The sequence below is a fragment of the Girardinichthys multiradiatus genome, chromosome 7 (genome assembly GCF_021462225.1).
Source record: "Girardinichthys multiradiatus isolate DD_20200921_A chromosome 7, DD_fGirMul_XY1, whole genome shotgun sequence".
Lineage (NCBI taxonomy): Eukaryota > Metazoa > Chordata > Actinopteri > Cyprinodontiformes > Goodeidae > Girardinichthys > Girardinichthys multiradiatus.
In genome coordinates this window covers 22,850,722-22,873,992 of record NC_061800.1, presented here as the reverse complement: position 1 = coordinate 22,873,992, position 23,271 = coordinate 22,850,722, and the positions used below count along the sequence as shown (strand labels likewise).

General features: G+C 38.2%; 1 protein-coding gene and 1 long non-coding RNA gene across 2 annotated transcripts; one reads left to right on the top strand and one right to left on the bottom strand.

Moving 5' to 3' along the window:
* Positions 1-1,817: 1,817 nt before the first annotated feature.
* On the bottom strand, positions 1,818-22,667 carry zgc:113337 (uncharacterized protein LOC503741 homolog). Its single transcript, XM_047371360.1, has 7 exons — positions 22,483-22,667; positions 18,398-18,478; positions 17,995-18,315; positions 13,609-13,938; positions 7,593-7,877; positions 6,100-6,201; positions 1,818-3,434 (listed from the first exon to the last, which is right to left on the bottom strand). Exons 2-7 carry the CDS (start codon positions 18,468-18,470, stop codon positions 3,427-3,429), a joined length of 1,119 nt encoding a protein of 372 aa, XP_047227316.1. The 5' UTR covers positions 18,471-18,478; positions 22,483-22,667; the 3' UTR covers positions 1,818-3,426.
* On the top strand, positions 16,778-17,989 carry LOC124871796. The gene is made up of 2 exons (XR_007039118.1): positions 16,778-17,363; positions 17,430-17,989. It is a non-coding gene; the product is annotated as an uncharacterized LOC124871796 (long non-coding RNA).
* Positions 22,668-23,271: the final 604 nt, after the last annotated feature.

Genomic DNA, 23,271 nt, shown 5'->3' with positions numbered 1-23,271 from the left:
TAAAAAAACAAAAACAAAACAAAAAACACAGATCTGCTTTAAAATAAAGAAAAAGCATGCTTAAAAATTTGGTACTGTGGTGGAAAATAACTCCACGGTTCTGGAGGCCTTTTCTATGCAGAGTCTTTTAGAAAACATGAGATTAGTTTCATTTTTGTGTGGTATCACTGTCCAATCAGATTCTTTCTTACCTTCAAAAATAACCAAATTTTTCCCATTTTCATTTTAAAGGTTTGTTTTACCAAGGAAAATGTGTTTAACAAAACCAATCACTCTCAAAAGTTTAAAATGTTTTAACTGGTGATATCTTAGAAAACAACAAGTGTTTTAATAGTTCTGTGCAACACAGAACTGCATAGGTTTCTCTTTCCTTCTCCAAAGGGAGAAAAAAGAAACTGCAGAACCAAGCCTTTCATAGTTTTTGTCAGGACCTGATATAAGGTACAGTGTAAATCAACACGCTGCATGAATCAGAAGAGGGAAGAAAAAACCTAATATAACCTCTTCCCAGCAGCTGCTGTGAAAAACAATGAATTTGTACTTTCAAGAAGCGTCAGTTAGTACTTGCGGACAAAAACCCCACTTTTTCCTTTCATTATTTTATAAATCACAGAGTCTGGAGAAAGACGTACACCTGATGCCTCTAAGGTTCCGGAACCATTTTTTTTTTTCCTCTTTACCCGTTCAGCGGCACGTCTGCCGTCAGGCTTTTCTCCTTTATGAGGTGTAGAAAATTGCAAAAAACAACCCGCAAAACACAGGGTTTTGCTTTATCTTATTGTTACCAATGAGAACCTCCCTGTATTTCCTTTACAGGGTGACCTGGCCCTCAGCTGATGTCCTCCCTCTCGCAACTCTGGAACCTAATTAATTAGGAGATGATGGTTAATGTGTAGAGAGCAACTTCTCACCCAGATATATTTGTAGACAAATAGTTCGGATCCAATCGGCCAGAAGCCGCAGGCGGACATGAGGACTCCCCTCCGTAAAATGGACGTGGACTGAGGACAACTTAGTCTCAGGCTGGCCAGGCGTCCGTGTCCCCTCCTGCGGTTTCCTCTGGCACGTTAGATCCTGTTTGTGACGCTAAAATTATAATGAAATTTTCTTAGCAAAGTGGGAGAGAAATGAACTCTTTAAAAGGGCAAAACCGGGCTTTGTCTTTAGGCATTTCAGCGTTTGAAGACCCTGTCACTGAGGTTAGTCAGTTAAGCAGAGCCCCGATCAACATTTACACACAGTATTTAAAGAGTATGTGGGTGTTTCTCAACTTCAAAGACTCTGTGTTTTATGGCCCTAGACCCTCCTCGGGTCAGAGGTAACAAAGTTATCTAGGAACAGACCCATCTGCTCTTCCTGAGTCATCACCCTAAAGCATGGGTTTTAACCATTAAACTTCTGATAATGGCTTTTACAGCTTCCTCCTCTAACACAGATGTTCTGAGGAGTGAGGTAACCTAAAGGTCATACACTTTGGAACACTTAATAAAATTTCCATTACACTACTTTATTTCTACTGCTGACTGTTTCCACAAGTGCTGAATAAAATACCATGTTTTCTGTAGGAAATCAGACATTATCATTAATTAAATACACTACTTGAGAATGTCATGATATAAGTTCTCTGAATGCATATGGGTTCACATTTTTTCATTATTTCCTTAGATCCACACTCACTTTTTAGAGGAACAAAATGTCTCCTAATGAGCATCTGGCAGGCAGCTTTGGTACAACAGGGTGGAACTTGATCTTTTCCTCAATCCAATTTAAGACACACAGCGCTGAGCTGAAGAATAGATAATATAGAGACTCCAAGGTTAGTTTTTTAGTCCTTTTATTGTTCTTTTACATTTATTTTACATAATGTGTTTAGTTTTCATAATGTGTCTTTACTGAAATACAGTTCAAATATAGTATTTTTTGTGTGATTGGTCAGGAATATGACATTCCTAACAGAATTATGATGACTTTCACATCTTACGTCTGTCAACAAAGTAAACAAAATGTAAATCATACGCTTCACAGTAAGCAGAGTGTTCCAAGTCAGCTTTGATAATAACAAGCCAGTGTAGAAATGTAAAGAAGGAAAAAAAATCAACTAGAAGCTTCATTGCATTTCCTTTTATGCTTTGATGTTTGTGTCTGTTTGATCCAGACTGAAAAGGATTTTTAAAGAACAGACTGGCCCTTTGAGATGTTTAACCTGTAGTCCTTAAGTAATTTTTAAAGGCGTCGAGACTGCATGGTGAGCAGCAAGACACACATTCCCTTCAGAGGTAACTAAAAGGGTTTAGCAACTGATTCAAGCCATCTGACCGTGGAATTTAACCTTTTAACAAAAACGTGCCTGCAAAGAAAAAAAAAAGAAAAAAAAACTTGCAAAAAGACAGAGTTATACAAAAACATTTGAAATCCAGTGCCTTGCAAAAGTATACATGACCCTTGAACGTTTTATGATATTGTCATGCTGCAACCACTGACATGGAAGAGACTGTAATATCTGCCCATTTGTTTCTTGCTAAAACAGCTCAGTCTCAGTCAGATTGCCTGTGAGCATTTGTGGAGTGCAACTTTTAAGTCCGACCACCTTTCCTGTCTTTGCTGAAGAAGCGCATTCTTACAACGTGATGCTGCTACCACCAGGTTTCATTGTGGAGATTGTGTCTACAGGGCAATGTGCAGTGTTCATTTTCTGTCACACTTAGTGCTTTGCAAGTAGGCTCAAAGATTACGTTTGGTTCTAATCTTAAAAACTTTATGCATTACTTTGTATTGGTCTATCACATAGAATCTCAAGAAAATACATCAAAGTTAGTTGTTCAGGTATAAATACTTCTGGAGGGCACTTTATATTTTACACAAAAAATTTAAAGGGACCACTACCAGGTCTTCTAATAGACCTTATAACCCCATCCGGATCTTAAAATGAACTACAGAGACAAGATTTACAATAAATCTATTTATAGACATCTATATATATATGTGGTTCTCTGTTATGTTTTCTGGAGTTAGCAAGTAAGAAAGATACAAAACATTAGGACACATCTTTAAGGTTCATGAAAAGACAGAGGAAACCAGAGAAAGGTTTTTTGAGGACATGTAATGTTCTGCAGAAATCACTCCACAACACTCAGCTGCACAGAGAGGCTGCTGTTGTGGAATGTGCAGCCATCGACTCAATCAATTACAGAGCTGAGATAGAAAAAAGTGAAAGCTATGGAAGAGTCAGAGCAAAGCTGAATGTCATCCAGTAGTTGATGATAAATAGGATTGTGCTGGACAGCCCATAAGGAATTTGAGAGCATCTTCCCTTTCCACCCACATACTCATAAAGATGGTGGTGATGATGATGATACGGCAGGAAAAGGTCTCTTTGGGACGGTCCTAAGAAGCATGGCCTCTTCTTTTCAGCTTTCGTGAATAAGATTAATCGTCTGAAAAGAAATGAGTGTAGAGAGAGTTCATAAAAATCAGAAAGAGATTATTTTTTAAATTCAAACTTTTTAGAGGAAGCTGCGACTTTGGATCTGATCTGCAGAAACTGTCTCATAATTCCAGACTATTATTTCGGCGCTGAAACTCCTTAACTTTGGAAAACAACTTTCTAACACGGTCTCATTGTAAATAATTTTACAGGATAACTTCTTCAGAGCATTTAGTGAAACTGGGAGTGGCGTTTCCACACATGAATTCTTGGAGTATTTATTATGTGTGCTCGATCACTTTTCTCCAGAGCAGAAGGATTATCTGTCAGAGAGGCGGTGGAAGAGCAAAAAAAATGATGTGAAAATAATATTTAGACCAGCAAAAAGGAAGAAAAAAATAGCTTTGATTAGAACTTGCTTTTTATTATCGATGACTTGCAGCTTAGTTAAATGTTAAAATCTAACTTTTTAAATAGGCTACAGCACTATCCACAGTTATGGGTACTCCTGGTAAGATGTGTAACTTCATTTTTCAAATTAAACTTTAACATTTAATAAAATCCAACCTAAAGTTTGAGTTCTTAAATTCAGTAAGGAAAAGAAAATCCCTTGTGAAGATATGCTAAAAAATAATATAATATCCTTATTTAATGGCATCATGAGTGTTAATACTTGGTACAATCCCCTTTAGTCAAACACAGGTAGGTAGTCTTCTCCCATAACACTTCTCACAACATTGGAACATACAGCAAGGGATCTTTGACCATAACTCTTTGCCCAGTCTCTTCGGAGTCCCAAGCGTCTTGGGTTCCTATGTCTGTGTTGGTTTGTGGATCATCATCCTGCTGAAAGACCCAACGATGAACTAAATCTCAATTATTTTTCTGTGGTTAAATAAGTCCAAAAAAAAAATACATACTACTACTAATACTACCACTGCTACTTATGATAGTAATAATAAAATGTCTCAGTATTTCACATAGATTCTACACCGTTCTTTTGTGCTTATATGAACAGGTTGCTTTGGCAACCATTTTGTTGTTGCTGAAATCCTCCTAACTGGGCATAGTTGCAAGATAATCCTAGATCCCAGTTGTCTCATTTGTCACAGTTTAAATTGTTTTAAAATATCTTTCTCTTACTCTGGCTGTAGATATGGGTTAAGATTAGGCAAGTAACAAGTGTATTGTAGCCATTACCTGACTTATGAATATCAACACACATCTGCCATCCATGGATAGCATGTTTGCTGTTGGGAAGAGTAGCTAAAATAAATTGGTCTCCCTGTTATGTCGTATTAATGCCATAGGGAAACAGGAGGTTAATGAAGGTCAAAAAGCAAAGTGTAAATTTGACAGGATGCTTTAGTTAAGTGCATTTACATGAATTGCTAGGAATTTTAATTTTCTAAAATGCAATTATGTTATTCATGAAATATTTATTTTCTCCTAGTTAAATAAATGTATTCATGATAGGATTTAAAATAAAATAAAAAGATAGTGTGAGATTATGTTACTGCATTTAAAGCTGTTGTCATAAATCTGAACCAGCTCTATGTTTATATTTGGTTTGTCTCTCTTCCTAAGTGCAGCTGCTTCCTCATGTGCAGGCTGGACTAATTGCAGCAGCCACACCTGAAGGTCAGTCTGCTCCAGAGTATCTAGGATGCTCCTCTCTGCCTAGTTGTCCACTATGGTTGCAATAATTCAAAGCTCTCTTTGAAACCCTCTCTAGAGACGACATCCTGGGAACTAACTCCCCCGTGCCCTATGTGTGCTCTGCTAACTCTTGACTTAGAGTTGCTCTTCACAGCGCTTTTAGCATTCTGGTCCTTGGATTACTATTAAACTGTAATACTTACATACTTACCTTCATCCGAGGAGACCCTAATCCTACCGACCAAGAGTTGGTGTTTTTCCCCTTTCTTCCAGACCAGACATCATCATTATAACTTGAGTCACTGATTTTAAACCTTTTAAACCGTTTTTTTATTGCTCTCCATTGTTTCAGGCTTTTGAATCTCTTTATAAACAAATCATGATGAACTTTAAGGGCTTTCACTTCTGTGCTTTTTGTGAGTTTTGAAAAGTCACAACTACATTGTAGTCCTATGCTATAGTGTGATCCTGGTTTGGGTACACGTGTGACCTTACATAATACCTTTCAGAGTGAAAAGTTAACCTATGTTGACATCAGTTTAGTAGCTCTCATTAAATAATCTCAAAACATTACAGAGACTGGACACACCTACTGCCTTAAGACTTGCCTCTCTGGCCAATAGCAATACATGTATTGCACAGTTACTTAGCTAATATGAATATGAATAGGGATCTGCTTTTTTATTGTTTCTGAGGCGGTTCAAAAAATACAAAAGCGAGGGAACCCTGATATTAAATTCTGTTGATTTTAAAATAAGATCTCATGTTTAAGAGAATATTTACAGAGCAAGCTTTTTTTCTCGCTAACTAAAAATTGTTAGAATATTATTGATCTTTAGCTTATTCACTCAGTTTGAGGCAACCTGCTCCCTGATGTATTGCCTATAATTGAGGTCTACGCAGTTTATCAAGACTAGCAAAACAATAGAATGCATAATAGAAGATACTTGATAAAAACCTGCACAATAACAGATGCAAAGTCATCCATTAGAAATTCCGCATAAACATGTGCTCACCTTCTTTACGCAAAAAGCACTTCCAGAGGCAGAAGCACAAAGACATCACCAGCAGAGCTGCGACCGTCGTGACTGAGATCAGGATGGTGAGAGCTGTGCCAACTAAAAAGGAAAAAGACACATACCTGATCAGGAGATGCATTACTTGCTATGAACTGTAAAACATATAATTATTTAATGTAATTGACGTGCTGATATGTGTGCAGCCTGTTTGGTACTAATCAGTACCCTGCCTCTCTGTTTTGGGCCATTTGTAATTCAATTACAGGTTTAATTTATAGGGTGCTGCCTAATTTCTCTCCTTTTGCACTCTTGACCCAGTGAAATGAGATAAATTTGAAGCCGGCAGAAAAATAAAGCCTTAATGATGCATGAGCTAAATATGAAAACCAGTTTGGACTCTCCTATTAACAGTACAGGGGAAGGACTTGTGTTCTTCTTATGGTAGATATTGGGTAGAAGGGATTGTTGCCTATTTTATATTACACTCAACCTGTTGTAAATAACTTGAAGTTAGCCAGTAGCCCAGTTTAGCTTGGCAAAGCACCTAAATAAATAGTCTGGGCAGAATTGCAAAAGCTCCTAATGCGAAATCTGCATGTGCTCATTCAGGATGTATCTCTTAGGAAACGTCTTGTCTTTGTTTGGTTCATTTAAGACTATTTCATGGCAAAGGCACTATCTGGCACCATTAAAATCAAACTCATATTTAATAGGCTTTTCTTACACTCCAGGGTTGTTATGAAAACATTACATTTTAGTTTAGAGTTTTTAAGTATAGTTTAAGAGGAAGGTTATTTATTCATATAAGAATGAGGTCTCACTTGTGTTTCGTTTTTTTGTTTACTTTACAATTATACTATATTACATTTCATATAATTGTACTATTTCTAATGACAGCTATTTTCTTTTTCTTATACTTAGTATAAAACATTTAGGACCCATTCAAAACACCTTTTGGGTGCATTTATGTCAATGCTTGATTGTTATGGTTGATCATATCACACCAATAAAACAACTTTTTTTCTGTTTGCTCATTTGACTTTTGAAGTGTGATTTGTGTTTATGAGTAAATAAGTTGTATCTGATGCTTATGGTTTTTTTTACTCTTTTTTGACAAATAATTTGTATGTGCTATAATATGTACCACTACAATAATTGATGTGGTCACATAGCTAAGCTCTCTCCTTTTCCAGTTTGTTTAACCTAGGTATAATTAACTAACTTGTGATGCTATTCTAGCCTCTAATGTTTATATTTAATGGATAATTATTCCGGGACATTTTTGTGAATGCTGTTGACAACTGCATTTTTCTACTGCTTTGAGCCCAAAACCAAAATGTTGCAATCTTATATATGTATTTAAATCAATAAAACTGCATTAAAAACGTTAATATTTGTTGAGATAGTCTGCAAAAGCAGAGGTGTGGAGCGTGGGTCATGTATACCATCAGTAACATCTATATAGATGTAGTTGTTAGTTGACAACTTACTCTTAGTGTTCATGGATACAGCGATGGGTGACTCGAGCCCTTTGTGATGCACCAAGCATTTGATGGACACATCTTTAAGCAACCCTGATTTGACGGTCAGTATGCTGATGACCAGAGTGGTCCCATCATCCTGGCGGTGCTGCATGGTCACAGGGGGGCCCATGGTGCGGTTGTCTGTTTCCACGTTCCACACGATCTCTGCAGGGGGCCGAGACACACAGGTGCAGTTGGCTTCGATCACACCTGGAGAAGTGGTCTTGTAGCTCACCTGAGGTTTTGGTAGAACTGGAAAAAAAGAGGGCGGAGTAAACATTAAAAGAAAAGAAAAAACATTACAAATACGTTTTTTACTGTCTTTCTTTTTTTTTAATGTATTTTTCTTCATAGCGTTATAAATAAAATTGTCAACTTTAAGAAATATACTGTATTATCTTAGACCAAAATTTAGAAAAAGCAAGTTGTAGTTGTAGGTTTCTCTAAAAAAATATTGTTTTACTAAATCATTTGTCCAAATATTTTAGAATAGTCATGCAGATGATACCTGGGATAAAAGCTAGGATCAATTGAGACATACAAGTTTGTGTTTTCATAAGATCCATAAGTAAATCTGAGACTGTTTTCCATTCCCTGTTCTTGGGGCTGGGTGAGGAATGTGATGCACTGGAATGGAGAGCATTTTTGTTGGCAAGAACACATTAAGCCGCAGATATTTTGCTCTCAGGGTTTTCGATTCCTCACAGTATTATGACTAAAGAACTGCACCCACCTTTGGTATGGATTACACCAAACTGTGAGGGTGGGTTGGAGCAATACAGGAACAAGAATTCAGATCATTAGCCAAACTATAATAACATCCTACGGATTAGTAAGGAAAGGCTATTGGGTTTGCAGAAACACATTTTAGAAATTGTCAACCCAGAAAAAGAAAAACTATCGTGATGAAACCCAAAAAGAATTTTTGGGCCTGAGCTTCAAACATTTTGTCGGGAGAAACATAGGCAAAGATTATTTGTTGGCTTACAGCATCCCTACTGTGAAACTTGGACACAAGACTAGGGTGATCATTCATATTCCAACTAGATAATTACATGAAGCAAACAGCTAAGAAAACAAAGCAGTGATTTCAGGAGCAGTAGGTGAATATCCTTAAGTGACCGAGCCAGAACCCAAACTTAAATCAATGAAAAGGCCCAAAACGGGCTGTGTAGAGACAGTGTCCACACAGCCTGAATAGGAGGGTCTACAAAAAACAATGTGAGAAAACCCAAGCCAAACTCGGCTTTTAGAGACAAACACAATAAGACTGTAAATGAGGCTGCAATTGCTACCAAAGGTGCTTTAACAACATATTAAACAATTGCTGTCATTACTTAGATATAGACAAGTTGGCTCCATTCCAACTTAAGTCCAATCAACAGGTGGATCCAACCAAGGTGTAGAAATGTCTGAAGGATGTTCAGTGGAAACAAGGAGCATCTTAGCTGAATTTTAAGTGTAAATGCAAAGACTTATGAATATTTATGTAGGAGTGATTCTATTTTATTTTGTAAGTAGTTTACATATATTGCAAAATAATTGTTTTCACACTTTTATTATTTGTTAATCTGAGTGGTATTTTGGGAGAAAAGAATAATTTAAATTATGTTAGGATAAGGCCGTCACATAACAAAAATCAAGGAAAAGTGACCCTAGCAGTGATCCTACTGAGGACAGAGAAGCTCTAAAAGAGTGGAAAAATGTTTTCCTACAGACCTTGGAAGGAACTAAATGTTCTGGACCTATAAAAGTGTATCTGATAAAGTCATATGTAGAATCAATTTGTAACTCCTGTAAATTTATTTTAACTTTTACAAAATGGTTTATGGCATAATTGTTTTATTTGCTTATTTATTGTGTTGTATAGCAAGAAACATTCAATTGAGCTCCTTACAAAAAATTGAGGATGTACATATTGCCAATCAAGGTATTTTTAAATGATCAGTATGAGTCCCACTCCAAACCTATCTGTGATTTAGGTTGAGTTTTCTATGTAATCTGGGTGTTCCCTGAGAATTGCGTTTTCAGTCATATCAGAAGAGTAAACGTGGTGCTCCACATGAAAACATTATTAGTGAGAACACAATGTCCGTTTGGTGAAGACTGTGATTTTAAACATGCTGCAATAACCTGTTATTAAATTGTTAACAATTACAACTCAATCGTACCGACATGTTCTTACAGTTTTGAGGAGTTCCCAGAAATGGTCAGGACCTTAAGTTGCTTTGAGGAACTCTTTTTCTCCATCTCTTTTTCTGTTTTGTACCTGCATTGTTATGACACATCTTTAAACTTATCTTTAGAAGTGAGAACAACTGTGAATGCAGAAAGGAGTGCAAATTGCCCCTACATGCTAAACTTCATGGTAGCTTTGGGAATTACAGCTTCATTTTTCTGATATTTATATTATTTGACACAGCTAACCTTAACAAAGCTTGCTCTTTAAGCTCAAAAACTGCATTGTACCTAGTATTTCTATTTGTGAGGGATAGTTGATAATCCTGGGAGGTAATTACTTAACAGCAAACTAACAGTGCACAATATAAAATTAAAAACATTTAATATAATATAATATAAAAAGAAAAACCAACTGAATGAAGTTCAAAAAAAAAAAACGTCAATTCATTCAAACAGCAACTCTGTAGGCAAAAATAAGCAAGAGTGTTTTGCAAAGGCCAGATCAGTTTTACTGACCTGGGCATGACTAACAAAACACAAAACTGAAGCGCCAGGTGATCTTGGATAATAGACTTAAATCTTTTACTAATTCTATTGTTCAGCATTACAACTCAAAGTTTTTAACGTTTTTTACATGCTGACCATGACAATATTTGCACTTTAGGTCCAAATATTCCGTGTAAATCCCACTGTGTCCGTACTAATATCTCTGGATCTGGTTGTATTTTCCATGTGTTGAGGGTTCAGGTTCAAGGTGTCACCTCGGGATGTTTAATGCTGGACTTGTGCCCAGGGGGCCTTAAGTCATCCAAAGTGAAGTAAATCCAAGAAGAATATTGGTTGAAATGGGCAGCAGAAACAAAGAAAAAAAAAACAAAAAAACAACAATGTTAATCATTCTTCAGCAAAAGTAAAAAAAAAAAAAAATTTACTTTGCAGATTAATTTCAAACAAAACTGCATCTGTCTGATGAAACTACTGAAAGAGAAAGGGAACGGGAGGAAAGTGGAAAAGCAAATGAGCACAAAGGGGAGGCAGACAAAGCACAGAGGGAATCACTGTGCTGTGAACACTGACACAGTCATGCATGAGGACATCACTCCCTGCCTCCATCATTCTTTCGAACGCTTTATTCTGCATATGGACATTATTGTTCAGTGTTTGTGTGGAAGCAGGTCATGGCAAACTCTGTTCTCGCTGCTGCATTCAGCATAGAGGAGGAAGAAAAACTAAATATTAATGTCCAAATCCCAACAGTACCTTGCTTTCCTACCAGCGAACTTTAAAACTGACAATCCATCTTCTCTGTTCAGGATCTCTCAAAATTTGTCTTTTTCATTCAAGTAAATAGAGCAGCAAACGATAAACAACAGTAAACAGGGATGTGTGGATCAGGCTCATGGTGTAGATAGAGTGACTTTATTTATGTGTGAGTTTAACTGAGTAATTGTATGAAAAAGAAGACCTTACTGGTGCCATATAAGTCATTTTCAGCACCACCACCAAAACCTCAAAATTTCCCTTTATCCAGCACTTTAATTAAAAAGGGAACTATAGAAAACTCAATATAAAGAGTACGTTAAGTTACCCACTGTATTTGACCCAGTTTGCCTGAGTTTTCTAAGGTCTTAAACTGCATGAAAATCACAGATAAAAAAAGTAATTTTGCTTTTGTGCCATTCAATATGAAGCAAGAATTACAATTTCAAAAGACTGTGAGATTGGTATGAAGTGTCATCTTGGGGAGCATCTCCACTGAAGCAACTCTGCATGAAATCTTAGTTTAATCTCAGTTACTGTGTTAAAGGTAGTTATAAATGCAACTAAAGGAGCCCTGACTAGTTGGATGAAGCAACATGCATGTTTTTGGAACGGTGGAATCCGAAACTGCTTTACTTATTATCAGTAATGTTATTGCAATAAATAATTTGACTCAAATTAGGAAACTTTATCATAGATTTTTCCTATTTTTCCCATATCTGTTTCTCCTTACGACTAAAACTGTAATCTACAGTTCATACAACTAAAAATGGCCATTCAAATCTAATTGCTGTAAGCAATTAAACAATAAATCTAATAAATATTAGAATCAGCTGTGGCATATGAAAACAACAAAATCAGACAATAAATAACAATAAATCCTCAACTAATCTCCATGAATTAAATTGCTGTGCTTACTGGCATATACAGGTAAATCTCAATGAATGAGATTAAAAAGTGAATTTATTTGAGCAATTCCCTTAAAAAAATAAATATCATGTTATATATGGTTAAGCCCAAAGGTTTTTACACCCCTGGCAGATTTAGATTAACAATTGTTTTCATTTTATAGGACATGAGTGACCTCTCAAAAGATAATTTATCCATTTTATTTACATTTTATTTAAAAACAGCATGTTGAAAAGTATTCATACTCTTATCAATAATCAATGGGAAAATGTTTACTGCCAAACAGAAAGTCAAACGTCTGAGCAGCTTTTTGCATGTTTTCCACTGCATTTGACAATGAATCTTTGTTGATGAACTCCAACTCACCTTAACTGTAGATTCATTACAAACAGAGGGGTATATTTCAAGTGTCTGTTTCTAATAATATTGATGATAATGGCTTACAACTAATGAAGAACACAAAAATCAGTTTCTGAAAAAAATGACATAATTTTATAATCAATTAAAAGGATTGTTGTACAAAAATGTTGGCCTACCGAAATATATGTCAGCTTAACATGGAGCCTATCAGTCTGCAGCACTGCTGAGGTGTTAAGGAAGCCCATGCTTCATCTCATCTGCCTTGTTGAGACCTTGATATCCAAATGAAATGCAAATTTTACTTTCACTTGAATAGATGGCGTTGAACTGTTGAGCAACAGTCCTTGGCTAGGTAAGAGGCTTCTGATATTATATCTAATTTAGGAGGTAAATGTGGAAGATATGACAGTTGTCTTACACTTCAGTTATACAAGACCTTTTTAAGCAATATTTACATTTTTTGAGAAGCTGAATTCAGGCTTTGATTAGCCTACATTAGCTGTATGTCGTAAAAAAGTAATTAACAGAAAAAACATTTGAATTTAATCTTTCTGTGTTTAATGAATCTCTATAATGTGAATTTCCATTTTTTTAAATGATGAAATACTGAAATAGGTAAACTTTTGCTGATATTCTAATTTACTGAAATGCACCCTTGAATACTTTTAAGACATTGAGAGACAAGGACAGAAAAAGAAAAGAGACACAGAGAAATGTGGGAATGGATGTCATCTTGGAGTTACAGCAAAGGGTGAGAAATAACTATAGCCAAGTTTATGTGTTTTGTATAGCAGCAGAAAGCATAGATTTACACGAATGAGAAGTGTTGAAACATACCAGTCAATGAAAGCCAGCTTTTAATGAGAAATGCTGATGACTCCTACAGTATAAGCAGAAAAATAACTTCATACAAAGGCAGCATTAAAGACTGAAGCACTGAGCCAAAAAACTGTGATTAAAAGACATCAGCAGCTCATGAAGGAAATCATTATTTCCACAAACAACTGCACATAGCTTTCTTTCTTTGAATAGTTTTATCAGTTTTTTTTCTAATGCTCTAATGTGATTTAAAAGCCAGTTTAACAGGAAAATGCACTTTTATTTATTTAGTAATCTATAATTTTTTCAACACCTGAACTTGAGTAGAGAAAACGAAGGAAATTATCCTATATTTAATGCAGAAATATGTGTTTTCACCTCCTTATTTTGCATTCTTAGAGTGTTGATAGGGTTATGTGGATGAAACAATGTAAACTTGAAAGTAGACATTTACCATAGGTGGAGAGACAGACCATAGAGCTCTTTGTTCCCTCAGAATGTGTCTCGTAGAGGCAGGTGTAGCAACCCTCATCCTCAATGGCAACAGGTTGGATAGTAAGCTGACTGTGTGACAGGGAAGCAGAGAGCCAGACTCTCCCCTGATAGCTTGGTTCAATCATAGGGTCACTCCGTTTTGCAACAGAGGCCACCTCTGTTGATTCGCCTTGAGCAGGAGTGTGTTTCCAAAGTATTTGCTGCACTTTTTCGGGAAGACCAAAGGAGCATGACAGGGAGGCCTTCTTGCCGCTCACTGCTGTTTTGTTTCTCTCAGATGTGACTTCGGCTGGGAATGAAAAACAAAAAAGAATTATGAGTAGAATAAATAAAAAACATAAAGGAGAATGTTAATATTGAAAATATGAGGTACCCAAACAGAAACCAGTCAGTGGAATCTGCTCCAGCTGTTTTTGCTTAGGAGGATAAGCCCTCCTTCTCCCACTGCTGCACAGCTCTTTATTAACATGACTGGCTGAGTCTCAGCAGACTCATCAGTTTCTGGTCAGAGGTTAACACTGGTTAGGAACACATGTAATCAAATATTTTCAGTTTTATACCTTCAGTACAAAAGGGAAAGCATCCAAAATCTATCAAGCCATGAAACACTGTCAGGGACCGCAACCATGGAGACTGAACACAGACCACTGTAATTTATGATACTCTTGTGACAGCTCTGTCCTAAGCCAAGTTATTCCTCATTTATCTTGGCTATTCTCTTCTAAAATAAAAAAACAAATATTTTCTAACAAATCTATCACTAAAACTTTGAAAACAGACGTGTTTCTCATCTGTGCCAGCTTATCTCTAGGCTCTGTCTCTTCCTAGTATTACTGGGATTGTTACTCATTCAGGTTTCAAGTGGAGGCTTTACACACTGAGTTCATGACTCTTCTCTCTGCACAATGTTATTTTTTTATTAAAAATAGAAAAAACACGGGTTTCTACGTTGTATCACTGCATAACTTATGATAGTTTATTAGCTGTCAATAATAAATTAGATACAGGTTATAATTTGTTATGGAATTCCACAGGGTTAAGTTCTTGGATCTTTTTTGTTTTTTTACTTATTTGTGCTTCCAATTGTGTCTTTAATCCAGCAACAGAGCACATCTTATCCTGCTCTGATAATACTCAGATAAACATACATATTTCTGATATCAGAATCAGAATCAGAATCAGAAAAGCTTTATTGCCAAGTACGTTTTTGGACATACAAGGAATTTTTTTTTTGGCGTAGTCGGTACAATACAGTACAAATTAAACAGTATAAACATATCTACAATATAATATAAATATATGTGCACAGTTTTAAGTGAGTGAGAGTAAATATAGAGCAGTATAAGATGCAAGAGAAATATGAAGTATGGTAGTGCACGTAAAGCAGGAGTCCAAGCTGAACGTTAATGTAACGCATAGAGTTGCAGGTTACAGGTGTCCTGTCAGCAAAAAAAGGGGGGGTGTGGGAGAAAGGGAGAGTGTCAGGGTGGTTTCCGGGCTTTGTTAACCAGGCTGGTGGCAGATGGGAAAAAACTGTTCTTGTGGCGTGAGGTTTTGGTCCGGATGGACCGCAGCCTCCTGCCAGAGGGGAGAGTCTCAAAGAGTCTGTGACCGGGGTGGGAGGGATCAGCCAGAATCTTCCCTGCCCGCTTCAGGGTCCTGGAGGTGTACAGTTCCTGGAGCGACAGTAGACTGCAGCCAATCACCTTCTCAGCAGACTGAATGACACGCTGCAGCCTGCCCTTATCCTTGGCTGTAGCAGCGGCGTACCAGATGGTGATGGAGGAGGTGAGGATGGACTCAATGATGGCTGTGTAGAAGTGCACCATCATAGTCTTTGGCAGGTTGAATTTCTTCAGCTGCCGCAGGAAGAACATTCTCTGCTGGGCTTTCTTGATGAGGGAGCTGATGTTTGGCTCCCACTTGAGATCCTGGGAGATGATGGTTCCCAGGAAGCGGAAAGATTCCACAGTGTCAATTGTGGAGTCACAGAGGGTGATGGGGGCAGGTGGTGCTGGGTTCTGCCTGAAGTCCACAACCATCTCCACTGTCTTTAGAGCGTTGAGCTCAAGGTTGTTCTGGCTGCACCAGTCCAACAGATGGTCCACCTCCCATCTGTACGCGGACTCGTCACCATCAGAGATGAGTCCGATCAGGGTGGTGTCATCCGCAAACTTCAGAAGCTTGACAGACTGGTGACTGGGTGACTGGAGGTGCAGCTGTTGGTGTACAGGGAGAAGAGCAGAGGAGAGGGAACACAGCCTTGGGGGGAACCGGTGCTGATGGTCAGGGAGTCAGAGACGTGCTTCCCCAGCCTCACGCGCTGCTTCCTGTCAGACAGGAAGTCAGTGATCCACCTGCAGGTGGAGTCGGGCACACTCACCTGGGAGAGTTTCTCCTGTAGCAGAACTGGGACGATGGTGTTGAAGGCAGAGCTGAAATCCACAAACAGGATCCTGGCATGGGTTCCTGTGGAGTCCAGGTGCTGGAGGATGAAGTGAAGGGCTAGGTTGACTGCATCATCTACAGACCTGTTGGCTCTGTAGGCAAACTGCAAGGGGTACTTCATCACCACAGAGGTCAGGGCGACGGGTCTGAAGTCATTAAGCCCTGTGGTCCTTGGCTTCTTGGGAACAGGGACGATGGTGGAGGACTTGAAGCAGACAGGCACATGACATGTCTCCAGTGAGGTGTTAAAAATGTCTGTGAAGACTGGAGACAGCTGATCAGCGCAGTGCTTCAGGCTGGCTGGTGAGACAGAATCCGGACCAGCAGCTTTCCGGGGGTTCTGTCTCCTGAAGAGTTTGTTGACGTCCCTCTCCTGGATGGAAAGAGCCGTCCTCGGCGTGGGTAGGGGGCTGGTGGGGGGGAACTTCAGGGTGGGGGTTGGAGGTGCCAAGGCCCCTCTTGAGGTTGGGGAGGTGGGGGTGGTGGATTGTGGCTGCAGCTGTTGGGGGGCGTCGTGGGGGATGGTTGCAGGACTGTCCCTTTCTCTTTCAAAGCGGCAGTAGAACTCGTTCAGGTCGTTGGCGAGGCGTCGGTCGTTGATGGAGTGGGGGGCTTTCGGCTTGTAGTTGGTGATTTGCTTGAGCCCTTTCCAGACAGACGCAGAGTCGTTGGCTGAGAACTGGTTTTGGAGCTTCTCAGAGTACAGTTGTTTGGCCTCTTTCACTGCCTTGCCAAACTTGTACTTTGCCTCTCTGTATATGTCTTTGTCCCCACTCTTGAAGGCCTCTTCCTTATCAGCAGCACTGCTCTCCATTTACCTAGACTTTGTTAATATTTTTGTTGGGGCTTGGGAATATCCTGTCCACCAGAGGTCTCCCTCGAGCCGCTATGTGTACTCCTTCCACAGGTGTCCCTGATCTTCATCTGATTGTGGATGCCTTGGAGGAGTACTTAGGAGCCAAGCCACCAGTTCTTCGACGCCAGAGTGTTTTACCCATGTGGTAAATCCCTAGCCGAAGTAATTCTTGCTTGACACTACTGTGTTTTCTAACCAGTACCTGTTTTCCTTGCTTCCTTTTAGTACCTGTGAGGTGTGGACGTATTCACTTATCCGGAACCATGTTCTAACCTAGATATCATACCTACTGTTTGACCTTGGATCTCCTTCATCTTTTGCTGTTTGGTTTGGCTCCCTAAGACCCCTGGACTCCTGGATTCCCAACCTCCACTGTAACCTCCTGGAACTGTTTACCTGCCTGGAACCCAGTAAGCAAGAGGCTTTTTACAGTTTCTAAAAGACCTTCCCGGAGTAACTTCTCTCTCTCTCCCCAGAGAAGCCAAGAAGCCTTTGTGCCCTCCCGTGGTTGACTGACCTGAGAAAGACCTGAACTTAAGTTTGTGCTGTAAAAATAATCCTTTTTCTAAAGAACTATTTTGCTCCTGAGTGAGGTTTTGCATGTGGGTCAGACATTTACCTAAAGCGATGACAATTTTGTCAGGTGCATCACAGATGACAAGTAATTATGTGTCTCGGGCATTAAGAATGTGGCAGCAGAAATTAGATTGGAATGGCATGAGACATAAGCTACAGCATTGATGTAAATTTATACAGGTCTTCAGATTGACTGTTCAGATTATACTAAAAAAATTATGTACCCTCTGCAATGTCAGCCACTGGTTTATGAAATGTCTTTTTTAACACTTCTGTTAGGGTTAAAACTTTTTTTGTACATTTTCTTTTATCTTCCCCCAGATTATAATCTTCTCCTAGCATATGGCACATATTAACAAAAGGTCTATCCTAACGTAGAATATATTTTGTACAAACTGCAAAAACACTTATGTACCTTTTGGACTGTGAAACTTTGAGAAAAACATAATTACGAATTTCACTTGCCGTCAACAGTGAGACATATCTGTCCCTGCTTTGAACCTGAAGGGTTTAGGTCAAATATGCAGGTGTAGCAACCCTCATCGCGGAAGCCCACCCTGCGAATGTTGATAGCCGAGGTATCCTTGGGTGAGAGGGCGAGCTCCACGTGCTGTTGTCCGCTCACGCTATCTCGGTTTCCTGGCTGGTAGCTCAGCACAGTCTGGTTCTGGTCGTCTAGCCAACGGACCTGCCTCAAGAATTCACCGCGTTCCCTCGAAACAGTGCACAAAAGTGTAGTGGGCTTGTCCAGCGCTGCTTTTACACGTGCCGGTGCCGTCACTTTGCCTAAAATCAATATTGCATAAAACAGTGAGCTAGTGTAGTTTTTCTGTATCTTATTTGTAAATATTAGTATGCCCCTACTCACCATCTGTCTGTCCCACCAAGAGTAGGAGAAAACACACCTGCAGACCTGTCCTACATGTCACAGGGATCATCATTGTCTTCACTGAGGAAAAGTTGAAGAGTTAGCCTGATATTCCATAAAGTAACAGTCGCTGCTGTGATCACAACTTTAAAGACACTCATCATGAATTCAATTGATTTTGCCATAATTATGGCTAAATATTTGACTGCTTTTGTTGGTTGAATTGGATTTTATTACAGATTTTATGCATAGTCCACAAATGTTTTTACAGGGTTTGCTGTCAATTCCAGAAGCTTAATCCTAGCGTGCTTCAATCCTTTCCAAAACTAGTTGATGTGTTTTTTGGGACCTTAGTTGTATTGAAACACCTACTTGTGTCTAAATTTAATCTGTCTACCTGCTGATTTGCCTTGAGGTAAACTGAAGATTTTGGACATAGGTTTTGTTATTCATGAGTCCATGCACTTCATGCCATCCACCGTGGCAGTTCATATAGGTTTTTATAGCTTCACCTAAGAGTCTTAAAACATTATTTCTAGTTGCTGTAACCAAACAGCTCTATTTTTGCTTTCTCTGACATTAAAACTCTTCGTCCGTGCAAGCCGCTTTCAGTCAAGGTTCTGGGTTTCTGTTTTGAAGCAGGGTTTTTTTTTTTTCTTGATTGGCTCCCTTATAGTCTGTGGTGGTAAAAAATGCATTTCACTCTGGACAACAATATTGACGCTTCCCAGTTCATGGCTTGCTTGAGCCTTTTGTTTAATGAATATCCTAAACTGGTTGTGCCTAATTCAAATTCTTGAGAGTTACTACCTTCTCCAACACACCAAACAAATGAAATGGCTGAATTCCTTCACATGCATTCAGCCCTGCAGAGACCTGGTAATTAGCCATTCATTTGTTGCATGTGTGTTAGAGAAAGTATTAATCTAAGAGTTTAAGGAAGTAGCTCTTGAGGACTGGGATTGGGCAACCCTATTTTAAATAATTTCCATTAATCTAAGTGCTACAGTTTGAGAAAAATGATTGAAAATTGAATACAACTGGAGGTTCCAACAGAACATTGATCCAAAACACACAGCCCCACTGAAGATTATGCTTAAAAATTGGTTCTGTGTCATGAATTTCTTTCCATCCGTCAATTTTCCAAGCGCCTGGAAAACTGGGTCGGCCTTTCTGGTATAGTACTCGATTGGTTTAAATCCTACTTGAAGGAGAGGGACTTTTTTGTGTCGGAAGGTAACTTTACATCAGAGACCACAAAAATCACATGTGCCATTCCCCAAGGGTCCATCTTAGGGCCTCTACTATTCAATATCTACATGCTCCCCCTAACTCAGATTATAATAAACAACAACGTAAATTATCATAACTATGCAGACGACACACAGCTAGACATTACGATGTCACCAGGTGACCATGAACCCATTCAAGCGCTTGGCAAATGCTTAGAACACATCAATGCATGGATGGCCCAAAATCTTCAACTGAATCAAAACAAAACTGACGTAATCATTTTTGGACCAAAGAAAGAACGTTTAAAAGTTAGCACACAGCTTCAGTTAATACAGCTAGAAACCACCAATGTGGCTCGAAACCTGGGTGTAGTGATGGACTCAGACTTGACCCTTAAGAGGCACATAAAGACAGTAACAAGGTCGGCCTTCTATCACCTAAAGAACATCTCCAGGATTAAAGGACTAATGTATGGGAAGAAACTTGTGCCATCAGAAACTGAATTTGAATTGCTCTAACTGAATTTGTATTTGTGTAATTTGAAATTAAATGCATTGTTTTGAAAAGGAATTTCACTAAACTGAAACTGAATATAATGGTTTAAAACTGAACTTGTTTGCTTTGAAAATTACTTTGCTTTGTATTGAAAATTCAGTTTGATTACTTTCACTTTCAGGTCTGAAATTCAATTTCAGTTCCAAAATTCCGTTTTTTGTGTCACACATCCGGGTTCTTTAACTTCAGTTTCTGAGGGCACGAGTTTCTTCCTTGAAAAACGAATTTATGCGTTCATCTTTACTAGAATTGATTACTGCAACGGTGTCTTCACAGGTCTGCCTAAAAAGTCGATCAGACAGCTGCAGTTGATCCAGAACGCTGCTGCCTGTGTCCTCACTAGAACTATGAATGTGGAGCACATCAGCCCGGTTCTAAAGTCCCTACACTGGCTCCCTGTAGCTCAGAGAATATACTTTAAAATACTTCTGTTAGTCTATAAATCACTGAATGGCTTAGCAACAAAATACATTACAGACTTGCTGTCAGTGTATCAACCACCCAGACCTCTCAGGTCTTCTGGCTCAAATCTACTCTGCATACCCAGAACCAGAACCAAACATGGAGAAGCAGCTTTTAGTTTTTATGCTCCACTAATCTGGAATAAACTCCTAGAAAACTGTAAAAGCGCCGAAACCCTAAGTTGCTTTAAATCAAGATTAAAAAGGTATTTGTTTAGAGTGGCCTTTGACTGGGCCATCTAAACATTATTAGTTAAGGTTTCAGCCCAACTTTCCTTTCATTTTCTTATTGATCATTTTATCATTATTTTTTTTAATTTAATTTTATCTTTATTATCATCTTTTTAATTATTAATTCTTTATTGTTTAATTATTTAATTATCTTTACGGCACTGTAATGTACTTTTCCTTTTATGTTTCTTTTTCTGTTTTTCATGTACAGCACTTTGAATTGTCTTCCTACTGAAATGTGCTGTATAAATAAACTTGCCTTGCCTTTCTATGCCTGATTAAGCCTTCTGAGTTGCGGGGGGCTTGCGCATATCTCCAGGGGTCAGTTCACAAAAGGCAGACTAGACCCTGGAAAGGGTGCAGTACATAATCTGACAACACATAAACACCCAACCTAGACTTTTTAACAGGGTTTAGAAGATTCACAATAGACTCTCTGGTTGGACCCACAACTGTTCTGCTCTATCACTGTCTAATGCCTTAACATTTCAAAATTACACTATGAACACTAGCATTAAATTGTATTTTCAAATTTTACATTGTAGCACTTCAGCAGCACTTAGAGCTCTGTTATGGATGACGATCTTTCTTCAATGTGCTCACTAAAGCCTGGAACGACATCCCACGGCACAAAAGGACTATTCCAACATCAAGACTTTTTAAGAAGCCCCATGCCCGCTATCTGCTGGACAGCTATCGCTGCTGCCACTGAGATGCAGCCTCCTCCTAATTCTGCTTGTCTCAACTGCGTATATTTGCCTGACTGTCTTGTCCTGCGTTAGCTGATGTTGTGATGGTGATGTATGTTTGTGTTTTTATGTTCTGCAGAGCAGGGACTTGCTGGAAAACAGTAATTGTACTGAGTCAGGCCCAATTATTTTAAGGGCTGTGCAGCCCTTCCTATTAATTCATTTTATTAAAATAAATACTACCAGTTTTGTCAGGAAAAGTGGGTTCAATTAAAACACTAGATCCCCATATTGTGACATGTACGTCATACTATGAGTGTTTTAAACCTTTGAGTAGAACTGCCTCACAATGGCAAATGAAATGCATACATGTGAAGATTCTTTGATAATACCCCCGATCTTATGTTACCCCACTTCCAGAACAAATTCAGAAACTGTAATCAGTTTCACACATTGAAAAGCCCAGAATACTGGTTTCTCAAATGTTGTTTTTTTTTGTCAGTGAACAACTTTCAAATAGCGATCAGCTCAGTAAGTGGGTCAAAATACTTTACATTCTGTATATTTACCTCTGCTTTATATACTAACTTCGTGTATCCAAATTTTAGAAACATGTCAGTGTCCCATATAAAATATAATAAACTTAGCCAGCGGTAAGCTCAGAATTTTTTTTTATCTTTCTCAAGGAGTTTCAGGATATAACAGCTATTGGCACTTTAGTTCACTGGAAAATATAATCTTAATGCTTGATTTGTATTTTTGAGTTTAGACAACTCCCTAACATTTTAACCCAATTTTGAAGATTTAAACAAAATCTGTAACCATGTTAATTACTGGACTAATACTTATTAAATCAGAGCTCAGTACATCACATTTTTCTACAAGTTTTATCACATCAGTTAACAAAGACACTCACCTTCGACCTCCTGTTATAAATGTAAAAATCCAACAGTTTAAGATCTACCTCTGTCTACCTCTGCTACATCTCCTGCATCCGTGTAATCCAGCAGTCTTTGGGCGCATCGACATGCAGCACACTACTTTCTGCTCTTCCAAATGTTTTTCTGTTGCGCTCTCCTCGGATTGATACACCAACCGTTGGCAGCACTGAACACTAAAAGCGCATAAATTGCACAAATTAAATGCAGGCTATTGTGAAGACTGCAAAAAAATCACGTCTTTTTTTAGGTCCACGGCGCCCTCTAGTTTCATGGTACGTGCATTGCTTGCAGATACAACATCTCGGCTACAAGTGGAGGTAAGGAATTCGGAAAATAATACATTATTATTATTATTATTAACTGTGATTTTTTTTATTTTATATAGAAAACATACATAGCTGGTATGAAAATAAAATATTTGACGTTATATACAAAATGATAAAAACAGTACAGAACCGATTTGGCTCATATAAGTTTTGAAATTTGTGGGGTGATTAAAAAACAAACAAAAATCAACAAATGGAAATGCTGTTATTGTTGCTTCTTTTATTGAGTCTCTCTCTCTATTTATATATAGACAAATGTAGATAAATAGCTCTAAATATGCTTAAGTTAGTCTCACAACTGATTATGTTGATATCTAAGACTAAAATAATTCTGCAAATCAAAATAACCGACATATATGAAACACAGTGTGCTTAAAGTAATCCTAAAGGAAAATAATAATATTAATAATAATAATAATAATAATGATAATAATAATA

Coding starts and splice junctions, on each gene's coding strand:
- zgc:113337 (XM_047371360.1), bottom strand. CDS start 18,470: ATGATGATCCCTGTGACATGTAGGACAGGTCTGCAGGTGTGTTTTCTC. Junction 18,316..18,397: donor CTTGGTGGGACAGACAGATG/GTGAGTAGGGGC, acceptor TATTGATTTTAG/GCAAAGTGACGGCACCGGCA. Junction 7,878..13,608: donor GGTCTGTCTCTCCACCTATG/GTAAATGTCTAC, acceptor CTTTTTTTCCAG/TTCTACCAAAACCTCAGGTG.